This window comes from Aegilops tauschii, chromosome 7 (genome assembly GCF_002575655.3).
Source record: "Aegilops tauschii subsp. strangulata cultivar AL8/78 chromosome 7, Aet v6.0, whole genome shotgun sequence".
Taxonomy (NCBI): domain Eukaryota; kingdom Viridiplantae; phylum Streptophyta; class Magnoliopsida; order Poales; family Poaceae; genus Aegilops; species Aegilops tauschii.
The window spans coordinates 158,667,046-158,688,654 of NC_053041.3; the positions used below are offsets into that span (position 1 = coordinate 158,667,046).

The window sequence follows — 21,609 nt, forward strand, 5'->3', positions numbered from 1 at the left end:
GCCTTCACTAATGCCACGAGGACACGAACAGCTGACGCCTCCACCTGGCTTGTGTGTAATCCAGCATCATCTGGGAATTTGCACCTTGTGTCTAATCCAGCATCATTAGGGAACTGGCACCTTGTGTGTAATCCAGCCTCATTTTGGAAACATGATCTCGAGGTTGACCATACTTCCCTCCTCGTAGGAACTGCATCCTGACATGAAGTTACTTCTTTTTTAGATCAATACTCAGAGCAACCTAGATCCATTTAGTAGAAGCCAGATAAACATAACTCGGAGAAGTGAATTCAAAAGGAAAAATAAAATAAAAACAGACAAGGTGAGAACACCCACTTCCTACATCAAGCTAAAAACGAAAGCATTAGGATGATTAAGACTCTTCTTATTACACATCGAAGAACACCACGCTTAAGAGAAACAGAAACTACAACATATACACATCGAAGAACACGAGGCTACACGAAAGTAATTGAAAGGGTGTTACTTACCAAAGCTCGTTTTACAGGTTCGGTGCAGCTCCTCTTTAACTTGGCACGCTCCTTGAAGATGTCCCGAATATCCCATGTTTGGTCTTCATTGCTCCTCTGCATGTTCGCACTCGTGGTTTTAAAATCTCAACATGGCAAGAAAATATACTACTAGTAATACTCGCGCATCTTGTGGGCAACATTAAAGCACTCGTCTGCCATGTTAGAGCATCTCCAACAGAATCGCAACACGCGGCGCTTTAAAAAAGCATTTACAGTGCTGAGATCGAGAAGTAGATACTAGAGAGTAGAGGATAGTTCTTAGCATAGATAGATAAAAAAAGATAATTCAACTACTCCTCGTCGTCCGACTCCTCCTCGGTGATGTCCTCCTCCGACGTCTGACTGTAGGCGTGAAGATACCGATCGTCGTCGGATTCCCAGGGCGACGCTACTCCTAGCCTCATGTTGAATTGAGCGTCCGCTTTTCGCCTACGCTTGTCCTCGCGATAGGCGGCTCGCTCCGCCCTCCTTTGCGCGTAGAACTTGCGCTCTTTGATGATGTCCTGCGGGCAGTGTTGGCGCCACAGCACCATGGCTTCCTCGTCCATCTCGGCGATGCCGAGACGGTGCTCCCGCCTCTGGTTGTCGCGACGATCCTCGTCGGTGCTAAGCCGCGGCAGAGGCGCGAGCTCCTGCGCCCGCTCCCGCGTCGGCACGTTGGGGAAGTTCTATGTTCTATGAGGCCACCGGAGGCGCCACACCGCCGCGTCGTACGCGCGGGCGGCCTCGTTGGCGGTGTCGAAATTGCCGAGGCCAAGGCGCATCCCGCGGAACCGGATCTCGGTGGAGAAGCCGCCGGAGGGGCGCGCGCGGACGCCGTGGTATCCCCAAGTTACCCGGCGACGCAGCGGCATGGTGGCGCGGCGGCGGCGAGGCGAAAAAGAGCGGGGAGAGAGCGGTGGCTAGGCACAGAGCGGGGAGAGAGCGGTGGCAAGGCACAGAGCGGTGGGAGGGCGTTGGATTTTATAAAGTGCGCCGGACGCCGCGCGCCAAAACTAGCGCACGCCCGACCGCTTTTCCCCCGCGCGCGCGATCCTTTCCCGACGGCTCTGCTATCTCTACTCTCTTCTCTACTGTTATATTTATTTTATATTTTATATTTAATATTTATCTCTACTTCCTTTACTGTCTACTTTTTTTTCTCTATACTTTTTTTTCTTGCAATATAGGCCGTCCGATTTATATCTGACAGATAGGAAGGAAACAAATGGGAATTTTGCAAAAATATACCCATACCCCTCTCCAGATTTGCAAATAAGGCCTTCCCTCGTTCATCCTTTTCTCCCACAAGATAAACTACTCATACAAATGCATCTTGATGCGTGCAACGCATGGGCATCTTGCTAGTTCTAAAAACCTTTCCATCATTTGCCACACTACTGGTTGCAGATGAAAAACCTACCCAAGCATAGCACGATACAGGAGCGATGCACAATTACAAGCTGATATTCTATTGGACAATGGAGGCTATAACCAATTACTTTTACGGGAATAATAGCACCCATGAAATTTGAAGGGTAGGTATGAACAAAATTGGAACTGCACATGTACTGCTAAGTGATTCAATACACACATTACCAATCGAGGAGGAGAACGATGGTCGCGGCGGCCTCTGTGAGTCATGGTCGGCAACGGGAGTCAGTTCATTGTCCACGACGGTGGTACTTCTACGCTTGGCGTCGGCTTCCGGGAAGCAGATCCGAGACCGTGGAAGACGATGCCGGGGAAGAGGCTCCGTGTACGACGATGACGGTGGACCTGGTCGATGAGGCAGATGCGCTGCGGTGGACGAGTGTGCTGATGTCAAGGGGGGAGCACGAAGGCTGCGGTGACGTGGAGAAGTCTATTTTGCGGTGGGGATAGAAAATGGGGAGTATTCAGGTGTACTACTCTGGGTGCCGGGGTGGGGTTGGCTGGGTAGGGTGAACCTGAAGTTACGAAAACAACCCCCTACCAAGCGTCATCCGTAGGCCTGTTCCGAAGGCTATGATGGTAACTTCCCACTGCTCGAATCAGGGTCGCGGGAGATTTTCCCGCCGACCTCAAAATTTTGTGACATTGGACTCCCTGTGTGGCATGTTGAGTGATTCGGCTAAGCAGCTAGCGAGTAGTAGTAGTAAACTCTGCATATTAGGTTTGACCGAAGTCAAACTTCCTAAAGTTTGACTAAGTTTATAGAAAAATATAAACATTTACCATAACAAATATGTATGATGTGAAAGTACATTCAATAATGAATCTAATGGTATTTATTTGTTATTGTATATGTTAATATTTTTTGTTATAAGCTTTCTGAGAGTTTACAAAACTTGACTTTGACCAATGCTAATACGCGGACTTAAATAAAAACGGAGGAAGTACACATTTGTTTTCTTAGTTTGTAGTGAAATAATCATTTGTTGAAATTGTGAAATAAATATATTAGGCTATTGACTTCGAATGTAATGGTCTATACAATTCAAGAGTTACAATCATTGTCGAATCCCAAGATGTATACAAGGTCTATAGTACTTCACAACATGCTCAAACTCACATACACACACACACACACAAAAAGTAAACCAGAAGACCGTTCTCTCATGTATACACAACGTATCGGCATCTGTCTATGTCTCACTCATGCATGATCATTTGCACATTCACACCTCTCTATGTCTGTATCACACGCACACCGTCTCCACATTGCCCTTCCGCCACAACACACATATGGACACATACACACGTTCTCTCTCAGTCACACACACAAAATCAGTATAAAAAAAACTAGGGCGCACCTAAAACGTTCAAATCCAAATAAACACGAACTGGAGCTAAATTCAAATATATGGAAATATTGTAGCGTCAAGAACTTTCACAGAAAAAAGTTGAGTAATATTCAAGGATTGTTTTCACACACACAAAAAGGTTCGGTGGATGTCCTTCGAGCGCGGCATGGTGACGCACCGTTCGATCGACCGCGCGGCCGCGGTTCACGCGTTTGCACAGGATTCCGTATCGTGGCTGTGGTACTAACTAATAAAAGCGCTGCCTAAGTCTAATGTTTACGTGTGCTAGTACGGTTTTCTTTTAAGTTTGACCAACCTTATATATAAAACTAAAGTAAGCTCCCACACGTGCACTCATCAATATGCCGCCGCCGCCGTTGCGCATGTCGGCGCCCGCCTGCTCCGACCAACAATTTCTCGCCCATCACCGCCGTGTCGCCGCCATCCCTGTGCCATGAAGCCGAAGGCTCGCCCGCTCACGTCGTCTGCAGTCCCTCCTTGCGATGCCGCCGCGCTGCCAAGCACGCGAGCAGCTGGTGGAGTCGCGTCTATGCACGCAGCGTACGAAGAGGAGGACGAGCGCGTGCTCCAGCACGCCGGCGAGGAGGAACTAGCGTGTCATTGTCGTCTCCGCCCGCGCGGAGGAGGCGCGCATGATGGCTGTCGCGGTGGAAGCCGGTCGCGGGCGCGTCGAGCCCCGCAAACCGGGTGCGGACGCGGAATCTACCTTCGAGACCTTGAATGCCACGTGGATCCTGCAATCTGAAGGAGCAATTTGGGTCAGTCGACTCATGTGAGCCGTTTGATGCAACATGGATGGCTAGAAGGGCTTCTTCCACCTCTTCTGCCGTCTTCTTCCTTCGCTCCGTCGAACTTCTTTCACAAATTGACTGACCCAAATTATACTACTAGTACGAACGTATTAAGTACAGTAGGAACACGAAGATACGAGCAGTAGTACCAACTGCAAGAAGAACAGTAGTAAGACATAGTACTAGTACTACTGTACGTACTAAAGAGTTCAAATAACGAGAAAGAACATAAACATAGTTCTGCTAGGGCCTCAGCACAACACACCCTTGAAAATAAACTAAGCAACTAGTCCGCTTGACACTGCAGTAGAACCAGCATGAGCAACGGCACTGCCACCTACTCGGAGTCCGAATCCACGTCCTCGACTTCGTCCTCGTCCCTCTTCCTCTTCCTCTTCGCCGACGCTTCTTTGCTTGAACCGGACACTGGGCTCTGCTTCTTCATCCAACCCTTGTAGATATTTAAACAAAGGTAGGCATCCATTGCTGCGTACAGGATGTGATCTTCATCTAATGTCTTCGACTCCCATGCATGATGAAACTCGTGATGAGGTTTCTTCAGTTTAGCGTATGAAGGATCAATCATGGCTGCTGCCAGGGTCAGCATTGAAGGTTGAGAGGAGGACACCAGGCTTGCCTTCTGGAGATCGAAGGGCTGGCCTACAACGAGACCTATCTGACGCAGGACATCCCTGTCGTTCTTAAAGCCTACAGTAACGAATTTCACTCTTTTGTCCTTGAGGAAGTTCTTAAAATCCTGGCACTCAACGTCGGCATGGCATATGTGGTAGACCAAGCAAACGTTATGTATGCAAACCTGGATCACGGCGGGCTTCTTCCTCTCTTCGTCCTTTAGATCCTTCTCTCGTCCCAGGACTATGGTGTACTCAACATCTAGCCCAGTGACCCACTCATCCGTTGAACCGTTGAACATGCGTAGGAAGCGAGCAAGCCATGCTTTCACCGTCTCGGATCCACGTGTGTAGATGATGATGAACTGATCGCCGTTGATGGCTCTAACCTGGTACTCAGCGGCGACCATGGAGATTTGGGAGGCCATGGATTTTGGAGGAGGGTTAGGAGAAGTTGAACTGTTGTACCCCGCAAAAAAAACTGGGAGCGAACTAATGTGAAAGGACGGGACGACTGGGAGCGAACTGTTGTAAGGTAGAAGACGGGGACGAGTAGGGCTTGCGAACGGCGTGGGGTTGCTGGCTTGCCCGGTGGATAAACGGCTGCAAGCCCCCAAAGAGTTCTCGAGAACTATGCGGGACCCACTAGATGTCATGTCTACTAGACCCATATCGTAGGCCTGACGATATAGCTTCTGCCTGTTCGCATGCCATGCCGGCGCATGGATGTAACTTCACTTAATTCTGTCAAACGTCGCGCCTCCCACGACCTTCGCCTCCCTCGCGCGGTCGCGCCCTTTGAGACTTCGACTGGCTATAAATGAGCAATTTTTTTGCCTTTTTTTAGACAAGCAATTTTTTTGCCTACTCCGCATGCATGATACTCCCTCTGGTCCTTTTTACTCCCGTCAACCGTTTGCAAAGTGTTTGACCAAATTTATACTTTTTTTGAACACCACCTTATATTAATTAACCAGCCACACCAGTACACTCATTCGATACAATATTCACCACACAGGGCGGTATGTTATTTACAAGAATACCATCTAATCTATTGTCAAAGCTATACTTAGCGATTAAGTGTGCCACCTTATTGGCCGAACGGCTAATCTTTGACAATTAAAGATTCTTGATTAACTTCGAGATGCTCAACGCTTTCATCTTCAGGTCATGCATAGCAGACCTGTCATAGTCCCCCGATGCAAGAGACGCTACCACAAAAGCGCAACCAGTCTCTAAAATTACAGGATTATGAAGAGAAATACCTATGTAGAGACCGGCAATGCAAGCCCTAAGCTCCGCTTCCTCCACGCTTTGACAGGCATCAATGAAATCCCACGACCAAATTTATACTAAAAATATCAATATCTACAATACTGATTATAATGAGTATAAGAGAGAGATGATTATAGTAACATAGGTAGATACCGTAACATAATAAATGTGATGCTACTATGTGTCATGCATGGCAATAAATGAGAGCACCTATGATACTAATCTATGATACTATGCACTATAGAGGTAGTAACATAGATTAGTAACATATGCATGTTACTAGTCTAAGTTACTCCCCACTATGACCAGCCTTAGAGTACCACTACCTCCCTTCTAGTTTAAAGGGCTCGATTCAAAAATTTCACCTACTCTTAGCAAGATAGTAGAGGCGGTGGTATAGTTTTTGAAGTCTGCAAAAGTACTCAACTAGTGCTGTCGTTCTTCACAAAAAAATGTGTTTACCAATGCATGCATGAACACTAGTTACTCTAACCCCCCTCTCTTCTTTAATTCTTTGCCACATCAGCATGTTTGCTATTCCCGTGTGCATGATACCAGCTAAGATACCACCATTATGGCCAGCCTTAATCATCGCATGCAATAACTTAGTGCACCTTGAAATATGAACATGTGTGGGGCGTGTATGTTTTTAATGACTTGATACTATACCTAGCCCGGCATGCAAGATGACTTATTATGCACCGTTCCCCATACCTGCAGGAAGCCCGTTCGTCTCCAAATCTCTTCCTCTCCATGTGTGGAAACAATATGCCTGCCAAACTCTCCTTCTCCCTTCGGCGGTCCCACCACTCCACCCCGTGTGAAAAAATCTGCATGCATGACTCTCCTCCTCCCAAGCTCGTCCAATCCGTTGTGACCAGCAATATTTCCACCCCTTCGCTCCCCCGTAATTTACTCCAAAAAATATGCCCACGTAGGTGTTACTTAACTGCAGGTGCATTGGGTCACTGACATATGGGCCCAACAGGGTCTGGCCCACATGTCAGTGACGCAACTGGACCTGCAGTTAAGTCAGTGCAGCTCAGTCCATATCTTACGTAGGTGTGGCATTGCTCGCTATAAATACTGCGCCTCCCACGACATCGCTATCTCCTCCCCCTCACGTTCACGTTCATCGCTATCTCCTCCCCCTCCCTCTCACGTCGACCACCATGGCATCGCCCCTCCCAAGCCCTAGGAGCCCCTCGCTACACCGCGCGGACGGTCACGCGTCGCCGTTCCGTTCCTCGCCGCCACTAGTTGAGGAGGACGCGTCGGTGTTCCGCTCCTCGCCGCTACGCGACGCGTCGCCGTTCCGTTCCTCGCCGCCACTAGTCGAGGAGAACGCGTCGGCGTTCCGCTCCTCGCCGCGACGCGACGCGACACGTCATCGTTCCGTTCCTTGCCGCCACTAGTCGAGGAGGACGCATCGGTGTTCCGCTCCTCGCCGCGACGCGTCGAGGTGGACGCGTCGGCGTTCCCAATCTCGCCAGCACGCGCGCCGGAGGACGCGTCGGCTCCCCGCTACGAGGAGAATGCCGCGCCGCCCGCCGAGCCCCCCCAGCCTTGAGGAGCTTTGGAAAGAAATGGATGTCGCCTTGTGGGAGGCTTTGCCTCCAGCAGAGCATGCCAAAATAGAGGCGGAGAAGAAGGCCGAGGAATAGAAGCGCACCACGGAACAAGCTGCCTGGGAGGCCTATGTCGCGTCCGAGAGAGTCAGGCAATTGGCTCTTTGGCAGAAGGCTCGTGCGAGGGCCGTGAGGGTGGCGGAGGACGCCCGTGCCGACGCCCTGAGTGCAGTCGGGCCCAAGCACCTCATCTACGCTTGGCAGTACGTGGACCGGGTGCACGCTTCGAGCGAGGAGGAGTACCTGTTGGCGCCGGATCACCACACCGGTGAGATCGCGCTCGCCCGCCGGCAAGCCGCCAATCAGCACCTCGCGAGTTGCGAGGCTGAGGAACAGGCGTTGTGTCGGCGCGCTGGGAAACGGCCGCGCACCAGGGCACTCGTGGCGCGCCGCAAGCGCTCCTGCGAGCGCCGTGGCTTTTAGGAGGAGTATAATTTTTGTTTCGTAAGGCGATCTCATTAGTTTTGGGACGCAAATGATAGATCCCGAACATTCAGGAATTTTTAGCGTCCTTAATTAAGTATGTAAAAGGGAAAGTTTGGAAACCTTGTGTATTCGTACGCATTTTGCAAGTACGTGCATATAGCACAAACTTTACTATATACTATCGCACTACACGTCTCTCTTGATATATGCTTGCAGACTGTGCTACTCCCTCCGTCCAGGTCAATAAGTCATCTTTGGTTGTGCACCGTGACCACGAAGGAGGGAAGACTTATACACCTAGACGGAGGGATACTACTATTTCTTATGTACGTGCAAATGCACGTTTTAACATTACGATGCGGTTTTTGTAAAAGTAGAAAAACAGCACTAGTCAAGCTTGTGAAACGATTCAATGCAAAACAAATGCAAAAATGCTCGTTTGATTGTTTACTTTTGGCTTCCTTCTCTGTGGTTATTTCTCCGTCGTACTTTGTACGGAGTATCTCACTGGTTGGAAAGGCATGCAAATTCCCAAACTGCTTCCTACACCCTGTGTCGAATTTTTTGCCTAACAAGTTGTGCCGTGCAATTGGAATTCCAACTTGAGTACTACTACTAGTAGGAGTACTAGGGGCCAGTTCTTTTAGGCTTCTAGATTAGTAATCCCATAAGAGCAAGTACAATAGAGCTGAGTCAGCGGGCTATAAGAAATAAACTAGTATATTTCTGCTTAGTTGGAGGAAAGAGAAGAGGAGAGAGAAGGTAAGCGGGCTCTTCGTGAAGAGCCAGCTCTAGCACGTGCTCCTAGGCACTTTGTGAGAATGAGAAGTGGTCCACATAATAAAAAAGTAGTACACTCTTTTGATCTATTAGGGCATGTACAATGGTATATAGTCAGCTGTCTGTAACATATGACACGTAGGAACATAAACTACGTGGAAGAAAGAGAATAGGAAAAACCAGGGAGTCCGTCTGCAGAAATAACGACGGTCTGTTGCCGTGCAAATCGCTACTTACCGACGATCTTTTTCCCGTCGTATGGAGCGCGTCGCATGTCGTGGGATCGTGGGCCTCGTGGCCGGTAGCAAACTAGCAGAATACAAGTCGTGGGTCTCGTGACTGGTTAACAAACTAACAAAAACAATGGGATTTAAGTTGGACAACGTAATTTTGTAGCCGCTGGGTGTTTCTTTCTTGTTCCAGCCGCTAGTGGTATAGATAGACAAAAGACACCCTGTTGTAGAAGATGTCTGTAATTTTGTCTATAAGTGACGTGCAGTAATATTATAGACATCGGTTGTCTGAACTGTTGTACATGGCCTTATTGTACATGTTGGCTATAAGATGGGCTGTAGATGACATGGCACTGGCTTATAGCCAGCAGCTGGCTATACTATTAACCATGCTCTAACTACTACCTCCGTCCTGGTTTATTGGTCCCCATTGTAATCTGTGTCAAATTTTGATCATAAATTTAACTAATGAAATGTTAGTGCATGTCACATGCACTACTCCATCCGTCTAGGTGAGTAAGTCATCTTAGGTTGTGCACGGTGACCAAGGAGGAGGATAAAACGAGAAACATTAATGTTTATTTGCTAATTAATAGTATTGCATGCAATGAACTAACCACTGCATGTCGTGTTTGATATCTCAAGTCATTAAAAGCATGCACACTCTTTATCTCTTATTGGTTGATATGTTAAGAAACAAGAAACGAGGTAGAAGTTAATGCACCGCGCCTAAGTGTTTTGGGATTATTTGGTTTTCGTAAGATGACTTACACACCTAGACGGAGGGATTACAATGGTGAGGAATAAACCAGTTAAATCTTTGGTCAAAATTTAGCACAAATTACAATGGTGAGGAATAAACCAGGACGGAGTAGTAGTTTAGAAGCCCAAATAAATGAGTGAGGCGCCTTATTATTACTCTCCACTGTGACTAGTCTTGTGGGAAAAGCTGGGGAAGCCGCCAAAAGAACTGGCCCTAGGAGTAGTAGCTAGGGATCGAGTGTGCGAGATGGACCGGAGAAAGTAAATGCAGAGAGATGAAATGCAAAAAAGACGGAGGGATGTGATGGTTGCTTGTCCATTTATTTTACCAGGCCACTTATTACTGGGAGTGGTTGGGTTTTGTGATATGACGGCTTTACTGCCGCGCCACGAGCGGGGTGAGAGGTGAGACTCCCGTGCAGCGCCACCCTCTACACTTGTACTACATCGGTCGTGGTTTATTAGTCCCCCATTGAATTTGACCGAAGATTTAACTGACAAAATGTTAGTGCCTGTCAACAAAGACTATATCGTTGGATTCGTATTTGAACATAGTTTTGAATGATATAATTTTAGGTGACATGCATCAGCATTTATCGTACTATATATAATGTTAGTTCAATTTTTGGTCGTACTAATCTATAGTAGTAAGGTGCCCGTGTGTTGCACCGAAGAGTGAAATGCATTGATCGGGGAGTTGTTTATTTTGACAAAGGATGTGGGGGTCATCTCATGTGTAACGGGTATCGATAGGTTTCTTCGGATATTATTTCATCTCTAGAGCTCACAAACATCCGGGTGAAATAGATAAAAAGGTATCTTTTGCAAACAAAAGCGTTCAACTGTTCGACCTGCATCCAAAACTTGTGAAGAAATAACACTTATTGTGCTTTGCAAGAAATGATCTTTAAGAATTAGTTTTTGAGTATCGATTGTTATACATGTTGGCTACAGATGACATGGCACTTTCTTATAGTCAACAGTTGGCTATACTATTAAGTAATATTAACCATGCCCTTATACACCTAGACGGAGGGATTAAATCAGGATGACTTGCAAGCGGGCAGAGGAGATGTAAGAAATGGTTCATCGTAAGTCTTTCACCAGTACTGTAGTAAAAATTCATACATGGAAGATTCTAGACTAAACCATAAACGGATACACTTTATTCATGCGCGATACTCCAATAGAGCAAGATCCTGCATGGAAGTCTCCACATGCTTAGACAGCGGATTACATTGAGCGAAGACTAATGATCAACATTTAACTTGATAATGCGTACTTCCAGGTGAACCTCCTTGGAGTCCCCGTGCACCGCGTCGGCGGGTAAAGGAGGCCATGGGTTTTCCAAGTCCACATTGGCGGGATAGTCCCAGCTCCCCAGAGTCCAAGTCCGTTCGATGAGACCGGTGTCGCCGCCCACGCGGCCCGGAGGGGTAGTAACACTGACCACGCACCCGTACATCGGCCTCGTGTCAGTGTCAGCGTCAGCGACGTCGCCCCTGACACACATTACAGAGACGGGGCGGCGGCCTGCGCGGGCCTCGCCGGTGCCCACGATCAAGAGGAAGACGCTGCCGTCCTCCTCCGAGACTAGCAGGCGGCGATGATCCTCCATCGACTCCGGCATGGTGAACGGGTAGCACGTCTCGTACTTGATGTTCTCTGCCAAGGGCCAGCAGTGACCGCTACACGCATCCGTGAGGTGATGCACCATGTCCGCCGGCGAGCCACAAAACGGCATCGGGCACTCATAGCAGTGGACGAAGGGCTCCTTGGAGGCATCGACCAGGCCGTCCATGAAACAGGAGTGGCTGTAGGGGACGTTGCGCCAGTTGAATATATGAGCAAGTTACTACGAGATTTAATCCGAATAAGCACAAAATAAATCATGACGGCTATAACAGAGATGAAACTAATCATGTGGACTAGCATAGTAGTAGGATACAGAGTAGAAACATGAATTCTACCACGATTTCGAACTGGAAGGACAGAAACACATACGGTGCAACGGGAGCAGCACCGTTGGCGTTGAGGTTGTCGCCCATGTCCAAACACCACGTAGACACGGTCTTTGAGCACGGTTCGTAGTCGTTCCACGCTCGGGCATTGAAGTTTGTAACTATTTTAGATTAGAATATACTACTCCTCCGGTGCTAGTAGTAGAGCAGAGTCCTACTCTACTACTCTACTCAAGTAAGTTAGGGCATAGCACTATAGTGAGTACCAGTACTGTGATCACTCAAGCAAGTTGTCTGGCATCGACATGACCCTACGCTGCTGGTATGTGTCTTGTAAGTCAAGCGGCGTGCTGTAGTCATCATCACCTGTCCACTTCCCGCAGCACATATTCGCTTCTCCATCTTTGTCCGCACATAATCTCGTCCAATCTTCCATCCCCGCTAACAATGGCAGAACCGAGCAGCGTCCGCCGAAAGAGTGGCTGGAATTCGCTCCCCACAGAGGTAATCAAGCTCATTGTTTCGTGTGTGGACAATCTCAGTACCATGCCGCTCGCCGCGTGCTCGTCGGGGCTGTACTGTTTACTCAAAGCCCTCAGGTCGGAGCTTTTTAAGCCAGCTCCTTACTTGCTGATGCCGCCTGATCTTCAGAAACGGCATGTCACGCAGCATAACGTTCATAGGGTGGCGAGCATCAACCCCTTTGACTGCGATCCGATCCCCGTCAGCCTCAACTACATTAACGGTATGTACTAGGTCGGCATGAACACGTCTTGGATGGTGCTCGTCGACGGTCGCGGCAGCTGGATGCTCGTGGAGGTCTACACCCGGCGATTGATCCCCCTTCCTTCGATTAACACTGCACTGCTTTGGCACCGCGGCCCAGAATACTCGGAATCTTACAGTAGCCAACATGATACCAAGTTTGATTTGCTCAAGGTTGTAATCTGCCAAGTGCCCACAAGATCTGCGAATTATAAAGACTTCAGGCTAATTGCGTTCTTCAACCGCGGTCTCGCCTATCTGACAGGTCACTGCGGTAAGTGGATAAATCTGTACGTCCATCGCAGGATCATACATCCTCCAAGGTTCTCTGATGCCATTGAACACAAGGGCTTCATTTACGCTATCGACTCCTTCTATGGCTAGACGTATTGCTGGCCTACTCCATTCATCGCTACAAACGGCTGTTACAGCAGTATGTTACTTTCCTATGATATCATGATGGCTTGCTTATATTACTGTCAACATTTGCTGAAAAAATATTCATGCTCATAACATGCTGTTCTTAAGATTGACTAAATCAAGAGCCCTTTTTTATTTGACTCCAACTTGATATGATGTTGTAGGCCACCTGGTGTCCCTACTCTTCCTAATCCCAGAACCTTCCAAAGAAAAGCGGCATGGCAGTTGCAGGTGGTTCCTGGCTCGATCAGACGATGGCGAAAGATTGATGATCGTTCGCACGTACCGGACGTGTTGTTTCGCGGAATACAATCACAGTCACTGCAAGGTCTTTGAGCAGGATCCCAGCTTCTCTGGGCCTTCAGGAATTTTTGACTGGAGGCTGGTAAGTAGCCTTGGTACACGCTCTCTGTTTGTCGGACTGAATTATCCGATTAACCAGGAGATAACCGACGGCAAGGATCATGATGGCAGCGCGGTTTCGTTCATCAGGCAAAACTCTGTGTACACAGCGTACCATGCGTCTCTGCATGCACCATACCCTGATATGTGCCGCCACGCTCTGCAGCCCAAAGTAGGAGAGAGGGTCGCAAGTATCAGACTTCGACCTGCTGGCTGGAGTTTCCCCCGTCAGGCACCCATCTGGTTCAAGCCATCAGCCAATCTCCACAGCTTCATAAATAGTAACGTCTAACTGAGCCAGTTAGTTAGATGCGTACACTTGGTGTAGTAGGATCTTTATTTAGTTTGATGCAAACACTTGTTCTTTTTTGGTAGCCCTTTTGTAATGATGGCCGATTTTTGGTTTGGAAGAGAGAGCTGCGTCTTCACTCTTCTGGCCTGCTTACTGCTTCTGTTGCACCCCCCAACCCTGGTTGTTGTTGTTGCTGTTTTCAATGTACAATCAGTAGTATATTTCGTCTGTTGGTTGAATAAATGTGTTGTTAGAACGACAAACACAATGTTTTGGAAGTCGTTGCTCGGTTCGATCCTTTAGTGCCCCGTACCGTACGTAGCGCATACTATTTTTCGTACGGAACACATTTTCCACTTGTTGATAATATGCAGCCCACTGATGAAGGCCCAATAGAGAAGCCCATAATTAACTGGAAGGGAGGCTCTCACATGAATCCGGCCCAGGTACATGCTCATGGTCCCCTAAACATAAATAAGTAAATAAATAAATAAATAAATAAAGCTAAATGCTCATGCACCAGTTCTTTGGGAAAATAGATAGTCGAGTATTTCTTTTTGAAAAATACCCAAGCTAGGCCTATTTGTTTTCTCCGAATTACTGGGCTGCAAATCTTTCAAGACGAGGAGGGATGCATTCCGGCCTGAATTAAGAGTATGGTCAATGTCTATTAAAAGTAATATCAAAAGGGGTTGAAAATTCCAAAAAATTTATAGCAAATGGGATATAAGTTTCTTTTTTTGTTTTTGTTCTTACTAATATCTTATACGTATTTCATTGGATTTAACATGACATAGTACTAATTTATTTTTAAATTTTTTTTAGTATGGCTATTAAATTGGATTAAGAATATTTCGTTCCCGGGCAAAAAATTGCAAATTTTTAAAATTTCCCACATATTTAGTTAATTTTTTGACCCTGGTACTGACCAGAAAATGGCCAGCAATTCTAAAAATGGAAAACGGGCTGCAATAAATTCCATATGAATTAGAAAATGAGTAAAAATTATAAAAATAATAGCAAATGGGTTGTACACGCCACAGATTTCGAGGCTGACTTGTTTACGCGAGGCTTTGTCAGTGAACACACGATTCTAGCAGCAGTGACTGTTGGATGTCCATCCAACGGCCGACGTGCTTCTTCAATCTCTGATCTTCCTGCTCCAGCCGCCTAAACTAGCACCGGCGGGATTGCCTGCTCCCTCCTCTTGTGGCCCGTTGTGATGCCGCGCAGGCTTCCCCGGCCCACCCTACTCCCTCCGCTGGCCTGGCCGCACGCAATCAACTGCCTCCTTATTATGCAAAAAAAATGATTCCTCCCACTGACATCTGGGGCGCACCGGTTGGGAGGCTGACCTGTGGGCCTACTAAGTTGACGCGTACGCAGGGCTTGTCAACTTAGTCAACAAACGTTTCTAGCAGCAGTAACCGTTGGATTTGAATCAAACGGTCCTGTTGCTTATTCAATCGCTGCTCTTCTTGCACCAGCTGCTCAAACCAGCGCCAGGGAGACCGCCTGCTCCTGCCTCCAGTGGCCGGCTGTGGTGCCGTTGAGGCCTCATTGCCCCCTACTACTCCCACCGCTAGCCAGGCCCTGCGGCGACGGCAGCCTCACACCGCAGCCGAACCAGTGAACCCTCATACTCCTCTCCGCGTGGGCATCCACTGCCGCGTCTTCCCCGGCTCCGCGTCGTCCACTTCCTAGGCCTCGCCGTCGTCCACCGCCTTGGTGCTCTCGGCGCGGCATGGTCAACGTGGTCAACGACATTCCATCGGAAGAGTACTATACGTGGAGAGGCTAGCAGCTGGGTCCACGGCCACAGCCCAGTTTTTTTGTGATTTGCCAAGTAAGTCGCTTTGTCAGGCCTGTTGGGTTGCAAATCTTTCAAGACGAGGAGAGCTTTCATTCGGCTGGCCGAGAAAATGGCCCATCAGTAATGAGAAATGGGCTGTACATTTTTAAAACACATCAAACCGGCAATTAGTTTCAAATATTTTTTTTATTTCGAGATTTAAATTACATTAATTTTTATGCGTGGAGAATTTGTTGGATTTTATATTGATATACATTTATTTTTAAAATCAGTTTGAATGTGAGTCGAAATTTCGGGATTAAAAACAGTTCGGACCGCGCCGAAATATGCAAAATTTTATATAATTTTTTAACCGTGGCCACAATATGGCCTGTAATGCTAACAAAAAGAATATGGGCTCCAAAAAAACCTTAATAATTAGCAAATGGGCTGTAAATTATTAGAAATAATGGCAGATGGGTTGTATGTTGTTTTCCACAGATTTGAGGCTTTCCTAAAAAAAAGGTTGACGCACCAGCTACACCTTCGCACGCAAGGAAGTGCGTCCGGGCAAAAAAAAACGATTCGCGCCCCTGACTGGTAAGACCCACCAGCTACATCTTCGCACGCAAGGAAGTGTGTCCGGGCAAAAAAAACCAAAACGATTCGCCCCCCTGACTACTGGGACCCACCAGCTACATCTTCGCAGGCAAGGAAGTGCCTGACAGTCGGGACCCACCTGGTCGAAGCGTACGTAGCGTTGTCATTCTGGGCGCGAACGTGTATGTACATATATATGGTGGATGTAGAGGCGCGCACGTGTCGTAGTAGAGGCGCGTACGTGTCGTAGTAGAGACGCGCACGTAGCATGTACACGTACGTACAGCGGCCAGGGTGCAAGAAATAAAATACGACCACGTATGTGTATATACGGGCGGGGTCTCGAACGCCTACTCGCTCATACGTACGGCCAGGGCTCGTGTACATGGCTGGGTCGGAACGGAGAAACAGCTTCGTCGTCGTGTTCATGGGGAACCAACCGGCTGGGTCGGAACGGAATGCGTCGTCGTGTTCATCGGGAGGGCTTGGACGGAACAGCCGATGGAAACAAGGCCTGGCGTACCGCAAAACGGAGGAAACGGCGTTGTGTTCGACCGGCCACGTTTGAAACGGGATCCTGTTCATCAGGAGGGGTTTGGCGTACCGCAAAATGAAGGAAACGGACCTCCTACGGTCGAAACGGGGGTCCTGTTGATCGGGAGGGGTGTGGCATACCGCAAAACGGAGGAAACGGACTTGTGTTGGAGTGCTACGGTCGAAACGGGTGTCCTGTTCATCGGGAGGGGTGTGGCGTACCACAAAACGGGACACCACGGGATACTGTTCATCTCCACCGTCGACCCCCTTCAGTCTCCATGGGCTACTGTTCATCCACCGTCGACCTCCTCCAGCCTCCACCTGCGACTGTTCATCCACGGGCTCCTGTTCATCCAGCCTCCACCACGCGCTACTCCACCGGCTACTGTTCAACCAGCCGTCTCCACGGGCTCCTGTTCAACCACCCCTCCACGGGCTACTGTTCATCCAGCCCTCCACCGTCTACTGTTCATTCTGCCCTCCACGGGGTGGTCCTGTTCATCCTGCCCTCCACGGGGTCCTGTTCATCCTGCCCCAACCGGCTCGATCGATCGGGGTCCTGTTCATCCAGAGGCAACACCACGGGGTCCTGTTCATCCACCCCCACCGGGAACTGTTCATCCAAACACCCCCAGCAACGCTCACTGTTCGTCCAGAGGCAGCATCGATAGGCTTCAGTTAGCAGCAGTAGCGAAGGACTCGCTCGATCGAGTTCAGTTAACAGCCATCGATCGATCGCTCGGGTTCAGTAACGCGTAGCCTGCAGTGCAATCGCTCGGGTTCAGTTAGAGCCCAACGCCTCGCTCGGGTTCAGTTAGAGCCAACGCCTCGCACACACGCGCGTACGTGTACGAGAGAAACGCGCATCGCTCGGCCGCCGACCTCCCACCGTAACCGGGAACTCTCCGAAATTTTCCTCTCCCTCGCTTCTACCACGGTTTTTTCCGTCATGGACGGCCCAAAGAATGTCATGCAGCTGCGTCTCCGGCCCGCCCAGGACGAAAAGCCCATTTTCTGTCATGATTTTTTGTCATAGAAGTAGGAGCCCACCACATCTATGATGATACCGGGTTTTGTCACAATTATCGTCATAGAAGTGTCATATGTATGACAGAAATTTTTTTCGTTCGGCCCAAAATGTCACGAATGTGTCTTTTTTTGTAGTGATACTAGTGACACTGTTTGTCTATATTCACACATGTACTAAGTTTCCGGTTAATACAATTCTAACATGAATAATAAACATTTATCATGATATAAGGAAATATAAATAATAACTTTATTATTGCCTCTAGGGCATATTTCCTTCAAAAATTTATGAGAAGAATTTTGGTTTATAAAATATGAACCATCTAAAAATGCATTAGCAAAAAGTATGCTGGATATTTTATTGGAGGAAGAATAGAGAATGACAAAGCCATGCATGCAAGTTGTGTCATTATCTTTGCCAAAAAAGATGATGGGTCATCTCCAACAGCGACCCGCAAATTTGCTCACGCATCCGTCTACAGACAGGGGGACCAGTCCGCGGACACGGATGCAGGAGGCCGCCATCCAGTGCTAGCCGCATACATTTCAAACACCTTTTCAACAAACCGGATGAAATTCATGCAAACACGAGCGGATTTCATACAAACCGGACAAAAACGGTTATGTTTCGGACATATTTTAATTAAAAAGCTAGAACTGTGTGTACGTACGGTCGTGCGGAGCTCCACTCCCATGACACGGATACACTACACTAGTCTACGACCGGCCGCGACGGATTCCTTTGTATTATCCATGTCTGGCAGCCCGCTAACCGGACTGCCGGGAGTCCCGAGGCATATTCTTCGCCCGTATCTTTCCTATGTCCGGCTACGCCACTCATCTGAGTGGCAAAGAGAGTGCTTTAGCCGGAGGGGAAGGGTGCTTCCGTGGAGCTCAGACGGGTGCCCAGGATAGTCTGAGATAAAGAACTAGACAGGTCACTGGCGGTGGCCTTCCTGGGACCCAAGCGACGCCAGCTTCCCGTGTTCTACTTCTCCTCGATGATGGCGACGGGTGTGGATGTGCTAGCTGCCACTTCGTCGACATCCGCCCAGTCGGCTTCTTTCTTTGCCTACATGGCGCGGCTACGCACGCGTTGACGACGGATGGCGCGGTCACAGAGACTGGAGGCGCGGTACGACGCGGTGTTGTCGATGGCAGCAACGATGCCCGTGCCACCATGCTCCCCACTATGCCAGCCTTGAGCAACTCGCTACTCCTTCGTGAGTTGGCTTGGAGTGGCAAATTGCTGAACCACACGCCGGCTTGGGGCGACAACTTGCTCCGTCGCGCTAGGGTGGAAGGTGGAGCAGCGAGCTTCCTCGCTCGTATCTGCCGGGCTTGGCGGGCCACCGAGCCGGCTTTTATGCCGGAGAACTACTCTCCCTGCTCGTCGGATGCCATCGAAAAAGTGGAGAAAATGATGGAAGGAGGAGATAGGGAGCGGCGGAGTAGTGCGATTCTTATCCCACGTCTGGCCTCGTTTAAATAGGAGGTGTATGGGAGGAGCTTGCCTGACGTTGCGTTTAATGCCGGCCCGCTCATGAACGGATGCGTGGACGAAGTAGGTTTCTCAGCTTCCATGCGGGTTTAACGGAGGCGTTTGAATGCAGTGAGGAGGCGTGTTTAGCCGGGCGTGCAACGTGTAGCGCCCTCGGCCGGCGCGCCGCTTCAATGGCAGAGGCAGTGAGATGTCGCGTCCGCCCTGAGCCGCCTTCAATGTGGAGCGGCGTGCTCTACAACGGCATGAATGAGGGCAGCTGACGACGGACGGGTAGCGCGCGCAAGAGGTGGGGGAATTTTGGTGGGCTAGAACGGTGAGAAGAAGGCGTGACAGCGGTCTGGACTCCCACAAACCCCTCATGTTTGTCTTGGGTTTGCGGGAGAAAACACTTTCGAACCGCGCCACAGACCGATACATGACCGCGTTGAATGGTTTCCGCAGTCTGGACAACGCGTTTTGAATGGATGCGAGGGGTTTGCGGGTCGGCGTTGGAGATGCTGAGATTACTTTAAATTGCTGTATGGATGAGATGCATAACAAATACAAGTACTATATACTATACAAATGGAATGTGGGTCACCCTTACACGAATGTCAAATAAAATGTGAGTTGGGTGTTTGCTGGTACATATACACTAGTAAGGACTCGTACAGCTCATAGCGTATTCGATTGGTTTAGTAGACCAGCATGGCCTGGGAATTGTATAATCAAATGAGAGGTCATAATCATCCATAGAGTCTTCAGGATGCCTCAGAGTCCTAATCCTAGAACACTTTGCTTGCATATCATCGTCCATGCAAACATGGTAACAAGAGCGAATGTCGAGAGACTCTAGGAGCGGGCAGCCATTAAGGATGAGTTCCAAACCACTGTTGGTGAGCGAATTAGCAGTAAGCTGCAACGACTGCAGCTCCGGCATCATAGCCATGGCTGCACTGTCACCCACTCTTGGTGAGTAGAAGGACCTTTGGCTTAGTCGAAAGCGCTTCAGGAGAGGGCAGGCATCCCCTATAACTTCCAGTGTGCGTGGAAAGCGATGCCAACAGTTTGACAGCTCCAACTCCTCGAGCACGGGGAACTTTGTGATCAGCACCTTGAATGTCGAATCCACGATATCATCGCACCCGATGAGTCGAAGGCTCTTCAATGAGGGCGCCCTACACAGCAAATAAAGTTAAGGATGTAAAAGAAATTGCCAGTAAATCAGAGTTTTTGTTTGAGAAAGATAGGATAAACAAGCAAGAAATCCTCACGCATCACCGAGAAGGGACAAGACGTTGTCTGAGAATTCACCCTCGCACCAGAAGGCCTCGCACCGGCCCGCACTGCGTCTCATGGCGGCTCTCACCATCTCAAAGAGTACCCCAGGGTATTGTTCGGCGACGTGGAAGCGCATATCGATGCGGCGCCACAGCTCGGGCTCGTCCATGGTAGCCCTGCGCCATGGGCTGCACACCATGTCGGGCCCTGTGAGGATATCGATGTGGTCCAGCTTGTGGAACACGGCCAGCAACGCATCCCGCGGCAGCTCCGCCCAGTCCCTCGCCTCCTCCTCCTCCTCTTTGGCCTTCCCTTTCTTCAGCACTCCGTGAGGCTCCTCGAGGAGGCGGGAAGCGGAGGGTGCTGCGGCCATGACATGCACCAGAGGGTGTCAAAGGAAGTGCGGTTCTCGTTTATACAGGAGAGATTGAGAGAGATAAGCCACAGTTCCTCGCTAATTCTATATATGCCAAACGGAGACGCTGAAATTAAAAGGTCGCTACCATCGTCGGCGTTACGTTTCTCTCCAGCTATTTCGTATATCTGCTCAGAAAGTGACGTTCACTAGTTATTATCTCATTCTTGTAGCCAGCTAACCAACGTCGTTGTATCCAAGGCGCGCGTGAGCGCACCTACAGGCCGGCTGATCAAGCCATCAAGATAACTTCCAACTAAAATCAAGTTTTGTAGCCAATCTTTTATGGTTGTCAATTTTTTTTACGAAAAAGAGGATCAATCTTTTTCTTTTCAAGGAAAACTTTCAATCTATTCATCAATTGTTAAGGTAGAACAAAGAATACGAGAAGTAGACAAATACATCCAAATTCGTAGACCACCTAGCGATGACTACAAGCACTGGAACGAGCCGAAGGCTCGCCGCCGTCATCGTCCCTCCCTAGGCGGGCAAACCTTATTGTAGTAGACAGTCGGCACGTTGTCGTGCTAAGGCCCCATGGAACCAGCGCACCAGGACAACAATCGCCGTTGATGAAGAGATGCGTAGATCAGAAGGATCCAACCTGTAGACACATGAACACGGACGAACGAAGAACGGATCCACTAGGATCCATCGAAGACAAACGCCGACCGAATCCCGAGGGATCCGCTGGAGAACCTCCACACGCTCTCCGACGATGCTACAAACACCACCGGGACAGAAAATAGGCGGGGAGGACCTTATTCCATCTTGAGAGAGTCGGTG

The 21,609-nt window shown here is 48.9% G+C and overlaps 1 protein-coding gene across 1 annotated transcript; it reads right to left on the reverse strand.

Annotated features, from left to right (window-relative positions):
* Positions 1–19,720: 19,720 nt before the first annotated feature.
* Positions 19,721–20,854, reverse strand: LOC109759821 (F-box protein SKIP19). The gene is made up of 2 exons (XM_020318662.4): positions 20,402–20,854; positions 19,721–20,305 (listed from the first exon to the last, which is right to left on the reverse strand). Exons 1-2 carry the CDS (start codon positions 20,779–20,781, stop codon positions 19,783–19,785), a joined length of 903 nt encoding a protein of 300 aa, XP_020174251.1. The 5' UTR covers positions 20,782–20,854; the 3' UTR covers positions 19,721–19,782.
* Between the last annotated feature and the right edge of the window lie 755 nt (positions 20,855–21,609).

What these genes read in the sequence shown, in the direction of transcription:
- LOC109759821 (XM_020318662.4), bottom strand. Translation starts at nt 20,781, where the DNA reads ATGGCCGCAGCACCCTCCGCTTCCCGCCTCCTCGAGGAGCCTCACGGA. An exon ending in TTGTCCCTTCTCGGTGATGC is followed by an intron (nt 20,306 to 20,401) that starts GTGAGGATTTCT and finishes TTTGCTGTGTAG; the next exon opens with GGCGCCCTCATTGAAGAGCC.